Source organism: Coffea arabica, chromosome 5e (genome assembly GCF_036785885.1).
Source record: "Coffea arabica cultivar ET-39 chromosome 5e, Coffea Arabica ET-39 HiFi, whole genome shotgun sequence".
NCBI classification, from domain to species: Eukaryota; Viridiplantae; Streptophyta; class Magnoliopsida; order Gentianales; family Rubiaceae; genus Coffea; species Coffea arabica.
The window spans coordinates 52,420,082-52,442,397 of NC_092318.1; the positions used below are offsets into that span (position 1 = coordinate 52,420,082).

General features: G+C 43.9%; 4 protein-coding genes across 4 annotated transcripts; 2 read left to right on the plus strand and 2 right to left on the minus strand.

Annotated features, from left to right (window-relative positions):
- Positions 1-29: 29 nt before the first annotated feature.
- On the minus strand, positions 30-1,295 carry LOC140006750 (photosynthetic NDH subunit of lumenal location 3, chloroplastic-like). The gene is made up of 3 exons (XM_072049251.1): positions 817-1,295; positions 435-721; positions 30-325 (listed from the first exon to the last, which is right to left on the minus strand). Exons 1-3 carry the CDS (start codon positions 1,103-1,105, stop codon positions 227-229), a joined length of 675 nt encoding a protein of 224 aa, XP_071905352.1. The 5' UTR covers positions 1,106-1,295; the 3' UTR covers positions 30-226.
- A 2,372-nt stretch (positions 1,296-3,667) lies between these two features.
- Positions 3,668-7,481, plus strand: LOC140006753 (transcription factor ILR3-like). The gene is made up of 5 exons (XM_072049253.1): positions 3,668-4,029; positions 5,592-5,654; positions 6,406-6,483; positions 6,566-6,728; positions 7,029-7,481. Exons 1-5 carry the CDS (start codon positions 3,893-3,895, stop codon positions 7,290-7,292), a joined length of 705 nt encoding a protein of 234 aa, XP_071905354.1. The 5' UTR covers positions 3,668-3,892; the 3' UTR covers positions 7,293-7,481.
- Positions 7,482-7,606: 125 nt separating this feature from the next.
- On the plus strand, positions 7,607-9,194 carry LOC113688945 (uncharacterized). Its single transcript, XM_027206772.2, has one exon. The coding sequence runs from the start codon at positions 7,983-7,985 to the stop codon at positions 8,982-8,984; it is 1,002 nt and encodes a 333-aa protein (XP_027062573.2). The 5' UTR covers positions 7,607-7,982; the 3' UTR covers positions 8,985-9,194.
- Positions 9,195-9,434: 240 nt separating this feature from the next.
- Positions 9,435-13,699, minus strand: LOC140006751 (probable galacturonosyltransferase 12). The gene is made up of 6 exons (XM_072049252.1): positions 13,112-13,699; positions 11,894-11,949; positions 11,640-11,795; positions 10,507-11,097; positions 10,125-10,427; positions 9,435-9,902 (listed from the first exon to the last, which is right to left on the minus strand). Exons 1-6 carry the CDS (start codon positions 13,320-13,322, stop codon positions 9,618-9,620), a joined length of 1,602 nt encoding a protein of 533 aa, XP_071905353.1. The 5' UTR covers positions 13,323-13,699; the 3' UTR covers positions 9,435-9,617.
- Positions 13,700-22,316: the final 8,617 nt, after the last annotated feature.

The window sequence follows — 22,316 nt, forward strand, 5'->3', positions numbered from 1 at the left end:
AAATATGTTTAAAAAAAAAAAACGACAACTTATCACTTAATATGATATATATTAAAATGTAACAAATTTAGTATTAACAAACAGAACTAGAAGTCTAGAACAACCTGTAAAGTTGTGATCGCTTTTGTCTTTCTTATCTTCTGTTCCTTCTCTTTACTCATCATCGCTCACATTAGGTGCCTTCAAACTCTAATGCTGAAGATCATCGTAGTGAAAAACTTGCAGATTAGGCCATCCGGTTCATGACTTCTTGAAGAATAACAGTAGTATCTTGATAAAGCGATTGCGTTCGAGGAAGATTCTGATTTTTGGCAGCATCTTCAAGCTGCCAGAACAGAAAAATTCGGACACATCTTAGTATGGAAATTTAATAGCAAGGCCATGGCTGTAGAAGATCCTCCTCATCATATCAGGGAATCTGGCGACTGAATTACCTTTTCAACACTGTCAAAAAGGCGATTGGCAAGGTCAGTGAGAGGTTGCTTATCGCCATCAGCAGCTGCCGTGATTACTTCATCAAAATCAAAGTACATGAACGTAGACTTAAGGCGCAGATACTTCAGTACGTAATTAAACGTATCAGGTCCTATTAAATCCTCCAGTGCCAGAAGATCGAAAGCATATTTTTTTAGCCTATGCATTCTCCCTTTTGTTCCAATATTTGCAATATAGATTCCTCTCTTCAGGAAAGAACGAGTCCCCGTATCTTCATTCGTAATCTCTGCCATATGAAAGTGAAAACAAGAAAAATGTACTGACATTTAGCGGCAGACAAAACATTTCATACGCAGAGTCAGAGATGGTTGAAAATCTCACTGTTCTTGGCTGAAGGTACAGGAATAGGGCCAGTAAGCCAATAACCGTTATCCTCAGCAAGGGAGATTCCAGCAGCTCTTGAAGTGCTGAAAATTGCAAGAGAGGCGAGGCCTAAGGCTAATCTTCTTGTAGTCTGCAACGTGTCTTCTTGAAGTTCATCTGTCCTCTTGCTGAGAAAGTTAACATCCGTTGCTTTCTTTCGGATGTTCTCGACCTCATGAAGCTTTGGGATGATCGAGAAGGCTTCAAAGATGCCGCTCAAATTTGTTGCACGGGCCATTGTGGGCATTCGAGCGTAGGAAACTATAAGCCTGATGCAGTTGGTGCTTGGTAATGCCTTTATTGTCAGTTTATCGTTTCAAGTGTGCTGGTTATTTCTGTCCACCAGGAGGATATCTTAAACGGGATAGATTTGTAATTTGCAAACGATAAGAGTTCTTTTGAAATTATTTTTGGTGTTCTCGACTCATTAATTAGTTTTTTTGTTTCCTTCAAAGAGATAGGGGCAAAAGGGAGGAGTTGGGAGTTGATTAATGTCCGTCCTTGCTGAATTCGGATTTGTTACATTTATACAACGGGGTTTTGTTGAACTCCGAATTGAGCCAGGAAGGATGACACAATTGGGCCCGGCCCCTGCAGGCAGCACAAAGCCTATGCTTCCTAATTGATCAAACTGTTTGGGCTGGATGTCTTGCCCAAGAGTTTGGTGCGATAGATTTTTTTTAAAAAAAAAATTGGTAGTGCATATATTCATGGAGTTTTTTTAAACTAGATGTAAGATTGGGCCAAGATTACGATGCAATGTTGGGTTCAAACAATGAATATCCAGCCTTCAAAAAAAAAAAAAAGAAAAAAAAAAGGGGAAGAATACTTATTTCTGAATTTTAGGTCAAAATAGCATCTTTCTGAAAGTGGCTGGCTAGGCATTTTTTTAAGTAGTCAATCTTTGTGTTTTCCGAAGAAGTGGAGGAAAAGGAATAATGTTGATCTAATCAAAAGCTAAATAAATTGATGTTGATCTAATCAAAAGCTAAATAAGTTGACTGCGGCATATGTTTACTAATGCTTTCATCGGCTAGCCTATTGCGTGCACTCTACGAATCTAATCCTAACCAATTGAAGATAAAAAATATTGATAATATAGCTCTGTTTTATAGACTCTTGAGAAGCATATTTGTTGATTCTTTCTTTCTCCAAAAAAAAAAAATAATAATAATAATAATAAAAGATTCTTTCCTATTTTAAAACACATCATAAAATTTCATTGTATTAATGGATAACTTTATATCAGACATACACAGATATAACAATCTGAAAAGCAAGAGATACCATCCATATATTTGAAAAATTAATGAAATTTTCACTGTAAAATTTCAAGAATATCTATGAATCCCTCCACCCATTGCATGTTTGTAAACGTTGTAATTATTTGTGCTCTTTCATTTCTTTTGTCAAATTTTGGGCCCACCAAAATGTGGGCGTAGCTTGTAGTGCTTTTTGGGCCATTCATATTCAATCATTTTGCCATTTCCAGCAGCATCAACATTTGCCAATGCCAAGTTGACATGTCAAACCATCACCATCCCACTTCAATCTATTATCCATGCTCTTGAAGGGGAAAATGGTAAAGGGGCTCTAAAATGAGAAATTTGAAGCCTACCAAGGTGGCAGATCACATATTGCATCGATGCTTGACAACTTTATATCATTGTCCTTGACCTTTTGCCTTTGAAATTATACTCTACGATTTTTCGTGGCAACTTGGCGCTTTTTGGCTTGGAAGTGCAATGTGACGTTGAAACTCGAAGGAAGGGCACCGTCACATAAAAATCATTTTGCCGACTGTACTCTAACTTGTACATGTAACAACAGCCCCAGCTAATTTTTCTTTTTTCCATTTAGGGGCATCCCTAACCAAAAGGCTAGACTAATCTCCTAAGATTATATAGAGTTTTATCTCAAGAATACACAACGCGAGGTAATACACGAAGGCTGATCACCGGACCTGCTAGTAACTATCAGGTTATGGAATCAGTCAGACTACTCGCGACAACACAGCCCCAACTAACGAAGACGCATAAATTACTCAAACTGCAAAATATCCAATAAAAGCTCTTATTACAGGAAGGATTTTAACATCTTTGCAGTCGCAAGATGAGATTAACCAGACATCATCATCCAACTTTTTTCAGTAAAATAGATTAATCTCCTCCCCACACAAATTGGGAAGTTCTATTTTATTTTTTTTAGCAAAGTTCAATTTTTTGATGTATTCAATATTGTAAAGCCCAAAAAAAAAAAAAATTACGTACACTTGATATTGTAGACCTGAATACTTTGGCGCATACATTTTTTGATCTTTTTTTTGTTTAATGGTACACTTTATGATCTTGTAGACCCGAGTACTATAGTTCTTACATTTTTTGCAACATATTTGTACCTAGTACAACCTTACAAGCAACTAATTTCTTTAGCTAGGAGAAGTATAGATTGGATGATACGGAAAAAAGAGTGTAAATGAAAAATTTTAAATTCGCAACTTCACACTTATACTTAAAAAAATAAAAATAAAAATCTTCAACTATGAGCATACGCTGAATTTTTCAACTAAACATTTGGACAAGCGGGCTTAAACGGAGATTTGAAACTGGCCTTTGGGCCCAATGAGCAAAGTCCGTGGATTGAATCGAATTCACTTAAAATGACGAGAAGCCCAAGTCGCCTTCAGTCGACAGTAAACCACGCACGAAAAACACGCCAGCATACGTGTAGTTGAGTACACGTAGGATTCTTCGGCCACTTTTTTCTTATTTTTCTTTTTCTTGGGGGGCTATGTAATAAAAAATTCCAGTATTATTTTCATCAGTCGTCAGATTCCATTTTTCCCCGCTTCAAAACTAAAATAATTCCTGATTTCCCCCAAAATTTCGCCTACCCCCAATCCCCATCATACCCCACGCATATTTGGAAAAAACACAAAGAATAAAGCCCCTTATCAGTCTTGTTTAATTGTCTTCAACAATTGATATTCTTTTTTCCACCGGAAAACATTTTCGTGTCAGGGAATTGATCGGAAATGGTTTCCCCGGAAAACACCAACTGGCTTTACGATTACGGGTTTGAAGATATTGCTGTGCCTGATGGGAATTTTCCAGCTTCAGCTTCTGGGTTTAATTGGCCCGTGCAGACCTTGAATGGTTCATCAAATGTTAGGTATAGCTGAAAAACCCTTCAATCCTGCTTAATTTTTCTGTGTTTTGACTTGAGGGCTTTTTGTTGGTTTTGTTCTGAACTGGGGACTAGGGCTTTGTCCAATACCTCAATTGCTCTGGTTTTACGTTATATCTTGCTGCAATCATTAGGACTTGGGGTCCCTTTTTGGCTCCCTTTCAGAATTTATGGACTCTTTATCTCTGTTGTGGGAAAGTGCTTTTCTTTTGTTAGTGAATGGGGGACATGGTGTTCATGCATACTCGTTTGGTCTTGAATTTGCCTCTCTCCTGTTGTAAAGACTATGATTTTGGGTCTGTTTTGGCTCGCATTCGGAATTTTTGACTTTTACTGACTATTTTATTTTATTTGTTAAACTGTTTTGGTGGTGTTTTATATGTTTCTATTGCCGGGTGTTTGTTTCTTATGTTTTTTTGATTGATGGTTAATGTGTTGAAATCAGGATATTCTTGTGATAGAAGGTTAGATTGAAAATTTCATGTTTTAAAGATTAAGGCTTTAGGGTTCCTTTTTGGCTCTCATTTGGCATTTGAGGAATTTTATCAAATTCTTTTTCACTGTTTTGGCAGTGGCTGATTTCTGATTGCGCCCCCAAACCCCACCACCCCCCCCCCCCCCCCCCCCCACAAAAAAAAAAAAAAATAAAAATTCCTACTTCCTCTCCTTGTCTGGAGTGCCAATTGGTATTGATCATTGATGTCTTGAAAATTAGTTCTTTATTCTTTAGAAGTGTCGTGTAGGAAAAATGATGAGTAGAATTTTTGTGTGAATTTGTACTCTAATTTTGCAAAAACTTGGTTTTTTTGAAAGTCTTTTTGGAGAAAGTTACTATAGTTGATTCCTACTGACATAATTGGCATTTCCTGGTAAGGTAATCACGCAAGTTTTCCAGAAGAACTTCGCTTGATGTTTCTGTTGCAATTAGTTGCTCTCAAATATTTCTTTGCTTGTTCACTTCAGTAATTAGGAAATATATCTGCTAAACTGGTAGAAGAATAAAAGTTGGATTCTGAGGCTTCAGGTCTGACATAAAGAGATTGCTTGGATTTTAGCTTTTATGATAATATGACTGACATATTGCAAGTTGAACATTTACCTTTTTCTCGGTGGCCAACTTTTTTGCATTTGACTGAACGTATCAGGGAGAGAAGTTAGAGTTTTCTGACTTAAGAATTTGTTATTATGTTGGAGGGATTGAGGTGATATTGCCCACAGGGTATGGATCCGCTTTCTGTGTTCAGTGGTATTTACCGAGTGATTGATTTCTACTGTCCTTCTCCATTTGTCTGTGTGGTGTCTGCCTTCTGTTGTGTTGTGCATGATTTCTTCCCCCGCCTTCCCCCCCTCCCCCCAGCCACCCCCAAAATAAAAAAAAAAATAAAAAACATTTTGAGAGCTGGTCACACCCTGGCTGGAGCAGCCACAGAGAACTACAATTTGAGCTTATTGCGTGTTTTGCTTACTTTTATTCTTGCATGAGTTTTTTTATTTTATTTTAAAGTTCTTGCATCTTTCAGCTGATATTCCTGTTTATCTATTTTCAGTGTGGAGATTGATGGCTCGCTTGGGGATTCAGATGGCCCAAAGGAAACTGGCTCCAGAAAACGGTGAAGTAGTTCTGAAGTTTATATTACACCATTCGACTAAGTTGATACTGAATCTATAATTACTTCAGTGGGATTTGGAGTAAATTTAGCCAAGCTAAGAGCCTTTTGAGTGTTGTGAGATCCCTCCCCCGCCCCCCCTTCCCAACCCAAAAACAAAAAAGGAAAAAAACCATTTATTTTCTTCTCCTCTTTGCCTTTTCTCCTTTTTTGATAAAATTAAAAGGAGCATGCTCATGGAAAGTTCCTTTTTCCTTGCTTTGGAGTGCTCATATTTCATGTTTTTCATTTTTGCTATTGAGTGACAGTCAGTAGTAGAAATGAGTGCACTAAGCAAATGAGATGTGGGAAATGACAAGAGAATGAGTTTGGATTGTGGGCTACAAATTATTGGCTGTGCATATAAATGAAAGTTGAATGGCTCAATTTTATGTACTGGAACAGATCTTATTGCAATTAGATGTTAAAGACAATTTTGGTTCCCAAGTGTTGCTTAGTAGCTGTAATTGGTTCTTTTTGCTATTGTAGGTTATATTAGCATTTAACCTAGTGTGGGACATATTATTTGCAATAGCTAAGTGAAATTCTAGGTTATTAAAGCTTAAACTGGGGTGGTTAGTTTAACATTTCTGGACTGTGATTGGAAGAAGATGGACTGAGCACAAATATATGCTGGAAGGCTGTTGGATAAGAGATTTCTTATTGAACCCACGAGTTACTTGGTCGTCACTTTTTCCTAATACCTTTATTGCAGGCTAAGAACTGAATCATGCGCTTCAACAAGTTCCAAAGCATGCAGGGAGAAACAACGGAGAGATAGGCTAAATGACAAGTGCGCACCCTTGATATCTTTTATTCTACGCTTCTCACCGTTTTCTACCAAGTCTCTGACAAAGACTTAATCCATCATTCAGGTTTGTGGAATTGGGGGCTCTGCTTGATCCTGAAAGGCCTCCCAAAACAGACAAGGCTGCCATTCTGGTTGATGCTGTTCGAATTGTGACTCAGTTGCGTACTGAAGCCCAGAAGCTGAAGGACTCAAATCTAAGTCTTCAGGAGAAGATTAAAGAACTGAAGGTAAAATTTTGTCTTACCAGTGTTGAGCGTTTCTTTATCCCATTATTTTGTCTTTTTCTCGCCCTGCCCCTCCACCCCCACCTTATTCCCCATTTCTACGCTTGGATGTAAGCTTGCTGACCTTAAATCAGATCAATGCTTTCTCCTCTTTTTTCCCTCTACGTTTTAATGCACCTATTGTCAGTCTATGGTCTATATGTGGTTGATTAACTTGTGCTGTTGAGAAGCTCATTTTTCTCTGTGCTGTAATGCACCTATTAACAGTCTATGGTCTTTCATGCAATTGATTGACTTGTGTAGGCTGAGAAGAATGAGCTTCGGGATGAAAAGCAGAGGCTAAAGGGTGAGAAGGAAAAGCTGGAGCAACAACTGAAGACTGTGAATACCCAAGCTAGCTTCATGCCACCTCCTACCATGCCTGCACCATTTGCTGCTCAGGGTCAAGCACCTGGGAACAAGTTGGTACCCATCATCAGTTACCCTGGAGTTGCCATGTGGCAGTTTATGCCTCCTGCTGCTGTTGATACCTCACAGGATCATGTGCTTCGCCCACCAGTTGCCTAAGCCAGAGGCTAAAGGCTTCCAACTGCAAGCAAGTGCTTAGATGGACTTCAATTTAATGTAGCTTGGCATAGTGCTTCCAACTTTGTGATCTAGTTCTTAATGTAGCTTGGCATTTCACGACTGTAATAGTTTTTGCTCGACAATGTAACTGGATTTGGTGGATTGCTAAAGACTCTCGTTTCCTTGAAATTTCAGTACTGCTGGTTTTGCATGTTAATGTTAATAAGTAATCCCGGCTTTGAATTTCGGGAAAATACTTGGGCTCCAACAGTAATGGACTTCATGGTGAGATTTGCGCATATGAGTTACACGAAAAAGGAGGAAGTTCCTTGGATCAAATGAGCACCTGGTTGCCCGGAAGTGGGGCTGAATCCTCCTTTGTCCTTTTAGGCTATGGGATGTGTCGAGCAAAGGGCTGTAGTTTTTGCAGCGGAACTATCCCAGCAATCCTCCATCGTCAAACGCTACCCGAAGGTCCTGAACAAGTCAAGAGTCAAGACCACAACCCCGAGGCCAAATGGGCGTCCTGTGCCTCATGGCTTCTGTTTGGGACCCGTATTCTGAGGTTGCCGCTTTTTTCCATGCAATCTTATCTACTTTGTTGCTTCCCATACTTTCTTGATTCTTCTTCAACCTGCCGGGGTGTACTGAAATACTAGCACCTTAAAAACGGCTTCCATTCTCGTTAAAATGAGTATATCACTGGCTAGCAGAGCTACAATTACTCCATTCAGCTACAAACAAATCGAAACTCTCCCTCTCATTTCCTTTGCCCCAACTCAACAGCAGCATCACCATTCTCTTCTCTTCATTGTTCCCCTAAATCCCCATCATAGACCAAGAACACCCTCTTTATCCCCAAAGTGTTCAGTTTCTTCAGCCACTCCCCCAACTTCCAAAGAGGAGGCCATCCTCCAGGCCAAGGTTTGTCTTGCCTCCACGTTGGAGAAGCCTTTGAACAACCCCAAACTCGCGGGAAAACTCAAGAAACTAAAGCAGCCCAGATTTCGGATGGAAATTCCAGTCATTGATGACTCACCTTCTTCACTCAGTCAACTCGCTATTCAAGTCTTTGGAGATATGCCCATCAAACGAAAAGGCACAAGTGTCAAAATTCTTATTTTCTGGTCCAATCAAAGCTTGAAAGAAGCTGCCAATGAAGTATTTGACTCTCAGAATGGATATATTCTTGTTGAAAATTCTGATCTTTCATCAGTATACAATGAGGAAACAAGAACTTTGAGTTCTGCTGACGTGGCAGTATTTTTGGCGCCAGAGGCTTCACAGTTGGCGGTTTTGAAGACAATAACTGACGATCTTTATCCTAAACCAGTGGTGCTTTTCAATCCCGGCTGGGCTTTTGAGGAGGAGAGTGATTTTGGTGAATTGAGTAGCTTTGTTGGTTCTTTTGAAGTGGTGTATTCTTTTATGGGATTGGAGGTAAGAGGGATCTTGAGTAAGAGAAAAGGTGTTATTTTTAAGCGTGTTAAGGATGGGGTATTAAGTGGTGAGAGATGGAACGTTTTTGTGGAAGAAAATGGAGAAATGAAGGTGGTTTCCAGCTTTAAAGCTCGGCCATCAAATACTGAAGTTGAGACGGTTTTGTATAATTTGATGGCTATCAATTCACCAATTACTAAGTCTGCAAAGTTCTTGAAGAATTTTATGTCAAATGCAACTGGGAAAAAGTGAGTGCATTTCTGGAACTCAAATGTTTGTTACATTCATGGCTGATGAAGTAATAATATTCCACTTCCACATTGTTATAGATTGAGTATTAGGTATTTGGTTGTGATTTTGAAGTTTGAGTTTTGTCAAGTGCTTGAATTGTGGAGCATAAAAGTTGTGATTTTATGGATTTACAGAAAAATGCGCAGATGATTTGCGCTTGTTGTTGTTGAATTGACACTTGATAGTATATGCCCCCACCCACCCCACCCTCCCTCTTTCCCTTTCTTATGTTGTTCATTTTCCTCGAGTGTATGCTCTTAAATGAGTTTTTATGAGATGTTGATTTCATATCTTGCAGTCAATAAAAGAATGCAAACTTGCAGCTTGGTTTTTTCCCGAGAGCAGTAATAGGTGAAAACATAAAAATCGGGGAGATGGTGACTGTGCAGGGGTTGGGAAGGGCCTTGCAGGTGATAAAATTTGTATCGTATTTCCCAAAAACTAAAGAAATATATAATATTCTTTGAACAACAAAATTTTTAGGAACAAGAAGTCATTGAGTTGAAACTCAAGATGTAATCACCTTGCCATAGGGAATTGGTGATCCTGTTTTTATCACTCATTTACAAATTGGTCGGAAAAGTCAAATCCAATCTAAGATGCTCTAATATGACAGCTTTTGATAAATTTGTCAGAGAAGTTAATATATTTGGTCCATAGCGGCCGAAGTTGAGGAAATGCTATGTCTAGCCAAGGCTTCGCTCTGCCATTGAAATGGATGACACCAGCATTTTCAGCAGTCTCAATGGTTGTATTTTCTTGGTATCCAAGTCCTAGCATGTGCCAGAAGGGATCAATAACATGGATGTGACCATGAAATGCTATAAGTCCTGGAGGTAATGTACCTAGTTGCCACAAACTCAAGTCTGATTTCAGGTTCTGCAGGGGAAAAAGGAAAATTAGGAAATGCTTGAGTCTCAGCTTCCTCATTGTTTTAATAGTCCAAGGAATGTCTGATCTTTCTCTCAGCAATTAGGATAATTTTCCAATTCTTTAAATAGTCACCTGTTTATTCAGAATGCAAAAGATATCCTCTAGTACCTTTGACCTTTCCACAATAAGAGCATAGGCATGCTAAGGGTGTATCTGAAGTTTAATTACCTCGTCTAGCCAATAATGGTATGTCTGACTTATGGTTGTCTTCCTCCAAGCTTCAAGATCAAAGATGTTCATGCCATAGGCCCATGCACATTCATTCGGATCAAAACTTTTTGCTATTAGTGGATGAGAAAAGTTCAAATAGCTTTTGAATCGCTTTGACATGACAAACTTATCCCTTCCTCTACATGTTTCCACTGCTCCATTTACTTTCCCCCTCATGTCAATGTCCCATAGAGGTGAAAGATCAGTTTGAATCACAATGTCATCGTCTAGGAAGACCACTTTGTTGAGGCTGGGAAACAACTGCAATTAAGTTGATAGTTGTGAGACCATAGGTCTTGTGAAGTTTAGGCTACAGGCTGTCAGATATTAAAAACTTTACCTCTGGCAAATGTATCCTTATGTGATTCATTGGTGAATTGTACTTGGGACTGAGCGCTTGCAACTTTGCAGCAATGACATAAGGCTTTTCGGTGTTATTTGCCACAATAGCTGATGACCCTCCCCTAAATTGTGACCGCACCTTTTGATCCTTTTCCATTGCTTCTAGCACTGGGACCCTCCCCTTTGTCAACCAATCAAAATGATGCAACCCTTTAACTTCAATGACCGCTGGAGTCAAAGGATGCAATGAGAACCATGCCTGCATTGGAGAGTATGTCTTTCTATCTGTGATTATATGGAGGACAACCCTTTCAGGGTGCAATGAGTTGTACACAAGTGATGATGCAACAACTGAGGTAGCAAGTACATTGTCGGAGGCAAGAACAAAGTGGAAAAATGAGTTATCAACCAGGGCAGGGATGAGCTCTGGTGATGGGAGCTGGAGCCGAGCATTGGCATTGCTAGAGTGCTCATTTGCTAATCTGAGTGTGAGGCAGTACAGCTGTTTTGGTATGCTACTTGATGCCACATGCCGGTAGAGGTATTCTTGAATTTTTGCACTTCTTGTCCTTTGTTCAAGGAGTGTGACCTGTACGAAGTTAGGAGAAAGATGAGATTACATCTTGGTGATCAATAATATTACAGAAACAATGCAATCTTGAAGAAGCTTCCATTTGTTAAGTCAGATGCAAATCTGCAGAAGTTTAGAGGCTCAATAATACCGCCTTAGTTGCATTATGTGCCTTGGTTTAACTTTCTGCCCTAGTCTAGGAATATGGCATGATGCTTGTTTTTTATCAAAATGGCGGTGTTAGTTTCATAGGTGATATTTTACTTGTGAAACTTTGCTGATACTTCACCTGAAATATTCCAGTTGAGGAGTTTTGAAGAGGCATATAAGAAAATGCTCTTTATGCTTTGTTAAGCTGATACGTATAAATGTATTACTTGTGAAACTTTTCTGATGCTTGAACTATTCAGGACATGATTTTACAGATACTAGCAGTTGAGGAATTTTAAAAAGGGATATAAGAAAAAGCTCTTTAAGCTTTGTTAAGCTGATACGTAGAAATGTACTTTTCTGACAGAAGTTTAAGTAGATTGTTGATTGATGTGAAGGGAGCACACTACCATAGCCTTAAGCTTCAGCGCAAATGCCTTTGCATCTGGTCTACTATCTCTTATTTCAGCCATGAAATCTTCCAGTGTTTGAGGAATCTGGGGCCCTGCTTGTAGCTCATCTTGGTTTACAGGTTCCTCTAGTACTTGATATATCACTTCTGGGACCTAAGAGACAAAAAAAAAAAAAAAGTTTAATTAATAGATCAGAACATAGGAGTAGTAAGCATATAATGCTCTCGACAAAAGAAAGGTTAGGGAATTACAGTTGATTCAGTTCTTCTTCCAAGAATCCTTGGTCCTAATCTTTTCCCCAAGCAACCTAAAATGGCAAGATAAAGTTGTAAGGTAATGCAATACTTACCATCAGTCTGATGAAGAAAGAACACTGTATTCTGATAGCCAGAAGCATTAATATCTGTATGGAAAGCATATTATTTGGAAACATTACATGTTATTCCCTAATCACATTTTCCCACCACCTTTTTATCTGTCCAACAACCCTCCTCTTTCACATAAAATTTGTTATAGTAAATAATTCAAAAACATTTTCTAAATAATCTTCAATCCAAATAGTTTTTCTAGCTGTATCTGTGAAAGGAGGAGCATCTTATGGCAGCATGATTGAATGTGGATCCTGATTGTTAGGTTCCAGATGCTATTTGACTGCAGTAAAATCGCTCTGATACTTGGTATTCAGCGATTTTTTGCCATTCCTAAAAGAACATCAAATGGAGTGCTGGAAAACCTGTTACATTATGCCAATTTGATGGCAATATTTGTCTTCCAATATGAATATGTAGTATTACGGGTTATTATGACCAATAAAAGCCATTTATGGCACTTCCTTGACGCCATACTCTCATCAACCATTCAGTAATGGTACCTTCAATTGCCAGGATTAACCATTCTACAGATGCCTATGACCAATCTGGGCGACCTGTTGCATGTTGCTTCTCTAGATCATGGTACAAAAAATTTGTGTGACTATAGTTTTCTGTTCTTTTTTTCAATTTACCTGGTTAATTTAACACCGGGGATTTTAATGGGGTTCTGCTGAGATTTCATGCATCTGATTAGGCTACTACTGAATGGCAAATCTAATAACCAGCAATAACTCCCTGTTCACCCTACCACGGTAATTTACATATCTTTTCTCTAGACAAAGGATATTTTTCCAGTGGGTGTATCAAGAATGTAAAAACAACTATATTCCATGTGAAATGTCTCTGTTTTTGGCAACATTACTGACTGTCTATTAATTGTCCCGGCAAAACCTGGATTGGCTTTTGAATCAAGAGTTTAACGTTAATGCTGAAATCTAGGCATTCAGTAACGTACAAAATTTGGGTTCATTTCTAATTTTGCAAACTGAAGCCTTGTCGGGTCCTCAAGTGTTTTTCATGTTTTAATTATTCTAAATGATGCACGTCTCTCGTCTTCTGTGTGTGTATGGAGAGAGAGAGAGAGGGAAAGAAATGTACCAATTGATGAACACTTGGTATCTCGGTCGATATTATCCACAGCCGTGAGCACAAAGATGAAACGGAGGAGGAATGTGAAGAACAAAAGTGAATAGAAGACCATCCTATATGAAAATCTTCTTGATCCAACTTTCACTTTGATGAACTCTTTAAAACCTTTTGCTGGTAACACCGTTACATGCCTGAGACTCGGCGATATATGAAGCTGCATTGTGGCTCTGGAAACTAATACAGAAAAACCAGAAGAGAACACAATGCTGCACTAAAAAAAAAGAAAAAAAAAGTCTCCCCCCACTTCTGGTACGTCCCTCAATCACAAGCTTGCTAGTACCTCATCAGGCAATGGCCCAAGAAGAACTTTTGAGTTCAATTGCAAAAACCCATGAAGGAGAGATACAGTAAAAGGAAGGTTATTTTAAGGGTTGTTATCAGTCACCTAACCTTGCTTAGCATATTGGTTAGACATGTAAGGTTTACAGGCGGTTATATATATTATTTTTGGCAGAGAAGAGTTGTTTGAAGGAAAAAGACTTGAGATGGAAACAAGAATCTGCACCTGTTTTTGCGGCCTTTTGGCTTGGTTTTGAAGAAGGGAAGTTGAAACAAAAGGAGAGGAGAGAAAGACAGGGCACAAGCGTATTGATACACAAGAAGCAGGGAGCTGCAAATGTGATGTATTGTTTGTTGAATATTTGTTGTTGTTTGTTTGTTGCTTTGCTTGGCTTTGCCTCCACATGAAGTTTTAAAGCATAGCAAGGTTTGAAAAAACATATGTGGTTTGGGGTTTGACGGAAACAGAGTTTCTAAATGGAAAACGACTGACCAATTCCAAGTTTGAGATACTCTACAAGCCAAAGCCAGAGGAGATGACTGCAAAGAGTGGGGTTGGGGGTTTGGTTGTTGGTCTGTTGGAGTGAAAATTACAGGAAGACTATATTTTGTTTTCTGAGAAATTAGGTTGTCTAATCTAATTTACTCGAGTATGTAATTAGTATATTAGCCAATTTCTTTTAAAAGGTCTCTTTTGTCAGAAAGTTGGGACGTCAACTTTGTCATCTACTGAATTGTGCTTATCCTTTTCTTGGTCAAGAAATCATGCTAATACCATCTTATTGGGGAAAGAAAGGGGGACGACAAGAAGCATAAGCTCTCACATTCTTTCTTTTGGTGTCATGATTTGCTCATGATATTAATACTTCTATATTATGTTCGAGGAAGTTTTAGATGCATTTTCCAAATGGAGAATCTAGGAAGGCAAAAAAAAAAAAAAAAACCCATCTAAATGACATATGGTGTAATTATATTTCTAGTTCTTGACTGGTAAGCGCATAACGATTTGCCATCAGTTTTAAAAGATAAATGAGGATCTGACACTGCTTTCTTAAATTTTTAAGTAAGATCATTAATCCCTGCAAGAATGACATAATTTAGTTTTAGTAATCCAATTTTTGATTTATGCTTGCTGGGATGCAAAGGATGCTTGAGTTTAAGTTAGACCCCCTCTCATTTGTGACTCTCAAGCAAGTGAGGTTTTCCATCCGGTAGGGTAGGGGCCTCCCATTTCCAATTGTCATCCTCTAAGCATATTACTAATAATTAACATAGGAATATTAAACAGACACGAGCTCCATGATGCAGAAGATTGATCAGGTAAAGGGCTTTAGTCATTTCCTTCAGCAATAATCAAAAAAGTGGCCTGACAAATATTCAACCGAGGGATTAAAACAAATTGGGTAGCCGAAGAAATTTTCAAACTCTGAAGTTGCTTGTAATAATGGGGGGGGGGGGGGGGGGGGCTGGGACTGTTTTCATGAATCAAACTTAACAATACCCTCTGCTAATGAAATTCCAACCTTATATAACCCCGTTATTTTAACTCTTCATACAAAAGAATCAAGCCTTTCAACGTCTCAGAAGGCTTGGAAAAGTGATCAACTGCCGAGTGCATACGTCTGAAACAAGCTAGTGTGGATTAAAGCGAGGAAATGAAAGAACTCTTCCTCTAAGATTCTGCAAGTCCACCAAATCATGCGTTGGCTAAACTTCCCCAGTTTCTAAGTTTGTGAAGCCGAGGTGGAATTACTTGGCCGTGCAACTTCAACTAATTAACTGCCATACCTCGAAGAGGGTATCCGCTAGAATCCAGGACACAAGCACTGCAAAAGAAATATGAGAACGACTGAGGGTGCTCACCTCGGCCATCTCGCATGCCCGAGGTGAACTCACCTCGTCCCTCATCGGAGCTCATCCGTGCCCTTGGGCATACCCCCTAAGCTCGGCCATCTCCCCAGCCTACCGTGTAGGTGACCTCGGCAACTCCACCTCAGCTGCACGCTGATGACGCCAAGACACCTGACATCACCCGGGATCAGTGCTTTATCTGAAAAGCACTGTCGCACTTAATGACCACTGCGAAGGACTCCTCGTCACCCTGTCCAGGCGGCTACAGTGTCAGAGTCAGGCCACCTGACAGGGAACAGAGCCGTAATGGCAGGGCATGGGTCCCACCGACATAAGACCTCCGTCCTGCCCTCCACTCTCACCCTATAAATACCCCACACACTCCCAACAAGTAAGCAGACTGTTCATTCTCATATACAATTATCTTTCTCGTTCTCATACTAACTTAATCGTCAGAGTGATACCAGGGGAGAAGCCCCGCCATCCACTTCGGACAAGCAAAGGTACACCACCTCATCTCAGAGAGAACTGATCTAGGTCGGTCTATCTGCCCACCAAAAATCACCTCTTCAATTGGCGCCGTCTGTGGGAACGAGACTGCTATTACCAAAATGAGATCCACGCGCTCTAGAAGCGGAAGAGTTCCCTCAACTGGGGCTGGGCAAACCTCGGGAGCCCAGCAAGATCGCATCTCTGAGGAACAAGGGTCCCAAAGGACCCAGCCCAACAACGAGGACGCCATCGCCAAGATGGCCGAGTTCGTATCAGACAACCCCAACATTTTTGAGGAGCTAGGGAGATACCTCAAGAGACAAGGGAAAGAAAAAGCAGAATCTTCCAAGAGGAGACCGACGAAGTCTCCTGAGGTTCCCTCAGGTGAGGACTCCGATGAGGGGCATCTCTCTCGGAGTGCCTCTAGGCGCGCCACCTCCAAGGCGACCTCTAAAATTGCCTCCATCTCCAGGGCGTTTTCCCGAGAACTGTTGGGGAAACGGCCCGAAGACCCACCTCGGCGCCCCGGAGGCCTAGCTGCTGACTACATGAGGGCTCCGCCCTTCACAGATGACATCAACGGGGAGATGGTGCCCCCAAATTTTAAGCTTCCAAACTTGCACACCTATGACGGCCGAGGTGACCCCGAGGATCACCTCCGCGCCTTCATCTCCGCATTCCGACTCTACTGCGTCCCCGACGCCGTGATCTGTCGGGCTTTCCCTATCTTCCTACACGGGACTGCCCGGAAGTGGTTCTGGAGTTTAGAACCTAGGAGCATTTCCTCCTTGGATGAGCTGATAGACCGGTTCATCCACCGCTTTGTGTCGTCTCGACCAATCACAAAGATTTCTGCTTACCTCTTGAACCTGCAACAGGGACAGGGCGAGTCACTTCGCTCGTACGTTCAAAGGTTCAACGAGGAAAATGTACAGATACCTGACCAGAACGAGCAGGTAACTATCGCTGCCTTCACCAATGGGTTAGTAGCAGGGATCTTCAACACCGAAATCCATCGGCAGTACCCCCATACACTTCGGGAGCTCTGGGAAAGAGTGGACCAGGGAATCCGAAGTGAAGATGTAAATCGCATGAAGCGAGAAGCCCAAGCATCTCGTACGGGGCAAGATCCCCGGAGGAGGAAAGACACAGGCCGAGATGAGCAAGGCCCAAGTGGCACTTCAAACCCACTCCGAGACCGCCGGAGTGTCTTCGATCGAATCGTAAAAGGCAGGTCGTCCATCTCGGACGCCGAGCTGACACCCCTCAATTCGAGCCGGACCCATGTCCTGGCTGTGATGAGGCAGAATCACCTCGGCCGCAACCCTCCCGAAATTCCGGAGAGGAGAGATAAGAGGAACTCAAACCTCTATTGTGCCTATCATCGGGATGTTGGGCACGAGACCGAAGACTGTAATGATCTGAAGCGAGAGATCGAGAATTTGATCCGACAAGGATACCTGAAGCAATTCGTCCGCAAGGATGGAGGCTTCAACCGAAGCGTCTCCCACCGGGAGAACCGGGGCCCCCGCCGAGACGACCGACGGGACACGAACATGCATTGCCGGGGTCCCGAAGACCGTAGGGAGGACAAGCAGCCTCCACGCGATGGATCACCGGGCTACGGCCCCAACATCGCTGGGGTGATCAACACCATCGCGGGAGGACCAACAGGAGGAGACAGCCAGAACTCCCGGAAGCGGACCTACCGCCAGGCCGAGATGGAGGTGGCCGAGCCGAGCTCTCGGCTGACCGAGGTCATCACCTATGGCCCCGGTGACACCGTCCCTGCGGCCTCCAGCAATCACGAGACTCTTGTGATTGAAGTCCTCACCAACAACTACGTAGTCAAAAAGGTGTATGTTGACCCTGGAAGCTCGGTAGACGTCTTGTACTACCGAACTTTTGAGAGTTTGAAGCTGACCCGGGAGCAACTCATTCCGGTTAGAACTCCCCTTGTCGGTTTCGGGGGACACGTCGTCCACCCGGAGGGCATGGTGACCCTGATGGTAACTATCGGGCGTCATCCACGCTGCCGAACTGTGCTTGTCAGTTTTGCAGTGGTCAAAGCAGACTCCCCCTACAACATGCTGATAGGTCGGCCCACGCTCAACGCCTTGAGAGCCGTATACTACATCTACCACCTGAGCTTTAAATTCCCAACACCTGCGGGGGTGGCTGAGGTGAGCAGCGACGTGGGCGCCGCCCGGGAATGCTACCTCGCCACCATTCAAGCAGCAGTCACACCCCGGACCTCACTGAGGTCAGAAGAAAAGAGGCCAGCGGTCCTCTCCATAGACTGCATCGACCCCCAGAAGGCAGGAGAGCCCAACAGGCTTGAGCCCGGGGATGAGGTGGAACTAGTGGTCTTGGATGAAGCGAAACCTGACCAAGTGGTCCAAATAGGGGCCGGACTCCCCTCACCCCTGAAAGAAGAAATGATCTCCCTGATCAAGGACCACCGAGACATCTTCGCATGGTCCGCAGATGAAGTGGTTGGAGTGCCACCCGAGCTCATGACTCACCAACTCAACGTTAACCCACAGGCCCGACCTGTGCGGCAGAAATGAAGGCACTTCGGCCCCGAACGTAGCAAGGCCATATCGGATGAGGTCGATAAGCTCTTGCCGGCCAAGATGATCCACGAGATCCAATATCCCACCTGGCTGTCCAACCCAGTCATGGTCAAAAAGGACACTGGTGGATGGAGAATGTGTGTAGACTTCACCGACCTCAACAAGGCCTGCCCCAAAGATTGCTATCCTCTGCCGAGGATAGACGCCCTCGTCGACTCGGCGATGGGGTATGTAGTCATCTGCTTCCTAGATGCCTTCAAAGGGTATCATCAAATACGAATGAGTGAGGAGGACCAAGAGAAAACGGCGTTCTACACCGACCGAGGCACTTATTGTTACACTACCATGCCCTTCGGGCTAAAGAACGCCGGGGCGACCTACCAAAGGCTGATCAACCGACTCTTCAAGGATCAGATCGGCCGCAATGTCGAGGCCTATGTGGATGACATCCTCGTCAAAAGTCTCGCTTCTTCATCCTTTCTGTCAGACGTGAGGGAGGTCTTTGGTGTCCTCTGAGACTCGAGGATGAAGCTGAATCCCAGGAAGTGCGTCTTCAGCGTCACCTCGGGAAAATTCTTGGGGTATCTGGTTTCCCACCGGGGAATCGAGGCCAACCCCGACAAGGTCAAGGCCATTCAGGACATGTCCCCACCTCGGAACATCCGAGAAGTCCAGCGGCTGAACGGACGCCTGGCCGCGCTGAATCGTTTCCTGTCCCAATCAGCTGAGAAAGCTCTGCCCTTCTTTAAGGTGCTAAAGAAGGCCGATCAGTTTGCCTGGACAGAAGAATGTCAGGCTGCTTTCGACAAACTGAAGCAATATCTCCATCACCTACCCACTCTCGCTTCACCTCGGCCCGAGGAGAAGCTCTACCTCTACCTCGCCGCAGCCGACGAGGCTGTCAGCGCTGTCCTTATCCGGGATGAGGGCACCCAAGTGCCAGTCTACTACGTCAGCCCAACTCTCCGCGGGCCGGAGACTCGATACACTCAGGTGGAAAAACTGGTGTTGGGGCTAGTCCACGCAACTCGGCGATTGAAGCCCTACTTCCTTACTCATCCCATCTCCGTCAGGACCGACCAGCCCATTCGGCAAATATTGGTGCCACCCGAGGCTTCCGGTCGCCTTACCAAGTGGGCTGTCGAGTTGGGAGAGTATGACCTGTCGTATGAGCCCCGCACTGCCATAAAAGCTCAAGCCCTAGCTGATTTCTTGGCCGAACTGACCTTCACGGAAGGTCCAGAGTCCACCTCCGCCAGTGCCGAGGTTCCCACCCCTTCCCCGTGAACGCTGTACGTAGACGGGTCCTCTAATGGGGATGGCAGCGGAGCTGGACTGCTCCTGGAAGGACCTCAGGGAGAAGTGTGCTCTTACGCCCTCCGCTTTGGCTTCCCAGCCACCAATAATGAAGCCGAGTACGAGGCCTTAATTGCTGGACTCCAGCTGGCCCGCAGGCTCGGCGCCCAGCAAGTCCACGTCCGCAGTGACTCCCAACTCGTTGTCCGCCAAGTTCTTGGTGAATACGAGGCCAAGGATGAGACCATGCAACGGTACCTCTCCAAAGTTCACCAACTCACAGCGTATTTCGAGTCTTTCGAAATCCAAAGAATACCCCGCTCCCAGAATAAGCGAGCCGACGCCTTATCCCGGCTGGCTTCCACATCATTCTCTGACCTCAACAAAACAGTTTTAGTGGAAATCCTGAGTGAACCAGGATACGTGGAAGAGGTGGCCTGCCCCGTGCACTCTGAAGAAACCTGGATGACCCCGTTCATCCTTTTCTTGGGTCAATGAGCCCTCCTCGAAGACCGAGCCGAGGCGAGAAAAATACAACGCAAGGCGGCTCGGTACGCTCTCCGCGATGGAGAGCTGTACAAACGCTCCTACCTCGGCCCATAGTTGAGGTGTGTCACTCCCGAGACAGGACGCCACGTCCTTCACGAGATCCACGAAGGATTGTGTAGAGCTCACGTCGGCCACAGAATGCTAGCCAAGAAGGCTTTGCTTCTTGGATATTTCTGACCCTCAGTTCGGCAAGACGCCCAGGACCTCGTCCTCGGCTGCCCTTCCTGCCAGGTCCACGCACCCGAACATCACCAGCCCGCAAATTTCATGGTTCCCATCACTTCACCTTGGCCGTTTGAGCAATGGGGGACAGACATCATAGGTCCTTTCCCCAGATCCGTCGGGGGTTATACCTTCCTGGTAACCGCTGTAGATTACTTCACCAAGTGGGTTGAGGCCGAGCCTCTGAGGACCATCACCGGGCTGGCAATTCAAAAATTCTTTTGGAAATGCATCGTCTGCCGCTTCGGCATACCTCAGGTCATCATCTCAGATAATGGAAGACAATTTGCCGAGAACCCCTTTAAAACTTGGTGCACAAACCTTGGCATCAAACAACATTTCACTTCGGTAGGCCACCCCCAGGCCAACGGTCAAGCAGAAAACTTCAACCGAACTCTCTTGCATGGCCTCAAGACCCGACTACACCAAGCTGGAACATCTTGGGTCGAAGAACTCCCCAGTGTCCTGTGGTCCTATCGGACCACGCCGAGGTCAGTCACGCAAGAGACCCCCTTCTCTTTGACCTACAGAGCCGAGGCTGTCATCCCTGCCGAGATCCTTACCCCCAACTCTCGGCTGGCAGCCTATGCCGCCGAGGTGAACAACGAAGAGAGACAGCTGGATCTCGACCTCGTCGATGAGCGAAGGGACCTCGCCTCAGCCCGGATAGCTTCCTACAAGAACACACTAGCACACTATTACAATGCCCGCGTCAGACACCGTAGATTCCAGCCTGGAAACTTGGTTCTTAGGAAAAACTCAGTCAGCCGAGCTGAACCACAAGGGAAATTATGCCCAAAATGGGAAGGCCCTTACCGAGTTGTGGAGTCTGACCTTAAGGGATATTGTAAACTGAGTTACCGAGATGGCTCATTAGTGCCGAGGTCTTGGCACGCCGAGAACCTCAAAATGTATTATGCTTGAATTTTAAATCAAGTTATGACTTCGGATCTTATATTATTTTTCAACATCGGAATTACGCTATTAAAAAATAAAGGGGGACAAGCAAGGGACGAAGTCAAAGCGAGAAATTAAAGTGCTGAGATAAAAAGAAATAGGCTTTCATTCAACAGAAAAGAATGTTACAAAAAATACAAGGCCGAGGTCGGAATGCTGCTAAGCACTCTCCACCTCGGCCACCCCTCTAAAGCCCACGAGCCTAGACCCCCGTCTCGGCTCCATTTCCCGTCTCGGCTCCCTCCTGGGCAGCCTTCTCTCCGGACTCTCCTCCGCCGGGGTGAATTTCTTCTCCATGCTCTTCGTCGATGTCCCCTCCGGCTTCGTCTTCCCCAACTTCTTCACCCTCCTCGAACACTTCGTCGAGTTCGGACAGCCACTTGTTGAACTCGTTCTGGACTTCGGCCAAGTTCCTTCCGGCCTGGAGGCCTTCGGCCATCCGGTCGCACAACTCCTTGGAGTCCTCATTGTAGCTGGCATTGTCTTTCAACGACTCCAAGGCTTCGGAGGAGAGGTGGGCTGCGGCCGCGTCCACATCCGACGTGAAGCCGAACATGAAGTTTGGTGTGAGCAGTTAGCCGAGATCCTTGGTGAAGGCCTCAGACCTCCGAAATGCGTCCACTGCCGAGGCCCCAACACTGTTGAGGGCTTGCTCATGAGACTTCTTCACCTCGTCCCCCCTCTTCTGCTCTTCTTCGAGGGCCGATCTAAGACTATTCATTGTAACCTCGGCCTCCTCACCCTTAGCTTCGGCCTCCTTAAGCTGTCTTTGAAGCTCGGCCTTCTCAGACTCGGACACCGCCAATTTCTTCTCCAACTTGGAGATCTGATTTTGCAGCTTGCCGGTGTCCTGCTCCTCGACCAGAGCACAGTACCGGTGTGTCATCTCGGCCACAAAGGTTGAGGTGGATGCTGTGCTCACCATGAGGCTT

Excerpts from the sequence above, each read along its gene's own strand:
- LOC140006750 (XM_072049251.1), bottom strand. The coding sequence starts at position 1,105 with ATGCCCACAATGGCCCGTGCAACAAATTTGAGCGGCATCTTTGAAGCC. Across the intron at positions 722-816 it reads TGTACCTTCAGCCAAGAACA|AGATTACGAATGAAGATACG; the intron begins GTGAGATTTTCA and ends TTCATATGGCAG. Across the intron at positions 326-434 it reads TTTTTGACAGTGTTGAAAAG|CTTGAAGATGCTGCCAAAAA; the intron begins GTAATTCAGTCG and ends CTGTTCTGGCAG.
- LOC140006753 (XM_072049253.1), top strand. The coding sequence starts at position 3,893 with ATGGTTTCCCCGGAAAACACCAACTGGCTTTACGATTACGGGTTTGAA. Across the intron at positions 4,030-5,591 it reads AATGGTTCATCAAATGTTAG|TGTGGAGATTGATGGCTCGC; the intron begins GTATAGCTGAAA and ends ATCTATTTTCAG. Across the intron at positions 6,484-6,565 it reads AGAGATAGGCTAAATGACAA|GTTTGTGGAATTGGGGGCTC; the intron begins GTGCGCACCCTT and ends TCCATCATTCAG.
- LOC113688945 (XM_027206772.2), top strand. The coding sequence starts at position 7,983 with ATGAGTATATCACTGGCTAGCAGAGCTACAATTACTCCATTCAGCTAC.
- LOC140006751 (XM_072049252.1), bottom strand. The coding sequence starts at position 13,322 with ATGCAGCTTCATATATCGCCGAGTCTCAGGCATGTAACGGTGTTACCA. Across the intron at positions 11,796-11,893 it reads GAAGAAGAACTGAATCAACT|GTCCCAGAAGTGATATATCA; the intron begins GTAATTCCCTAA and ends TTTGTCTCTTAG. Across the intron at positions 9,903-10,124 it reads ACCATTATTGGCTAGACGAG|AACCTGAAATCAGACTTGAG; the intron begins GTAATTAAACTT and ends TTTCCCCTGCAG.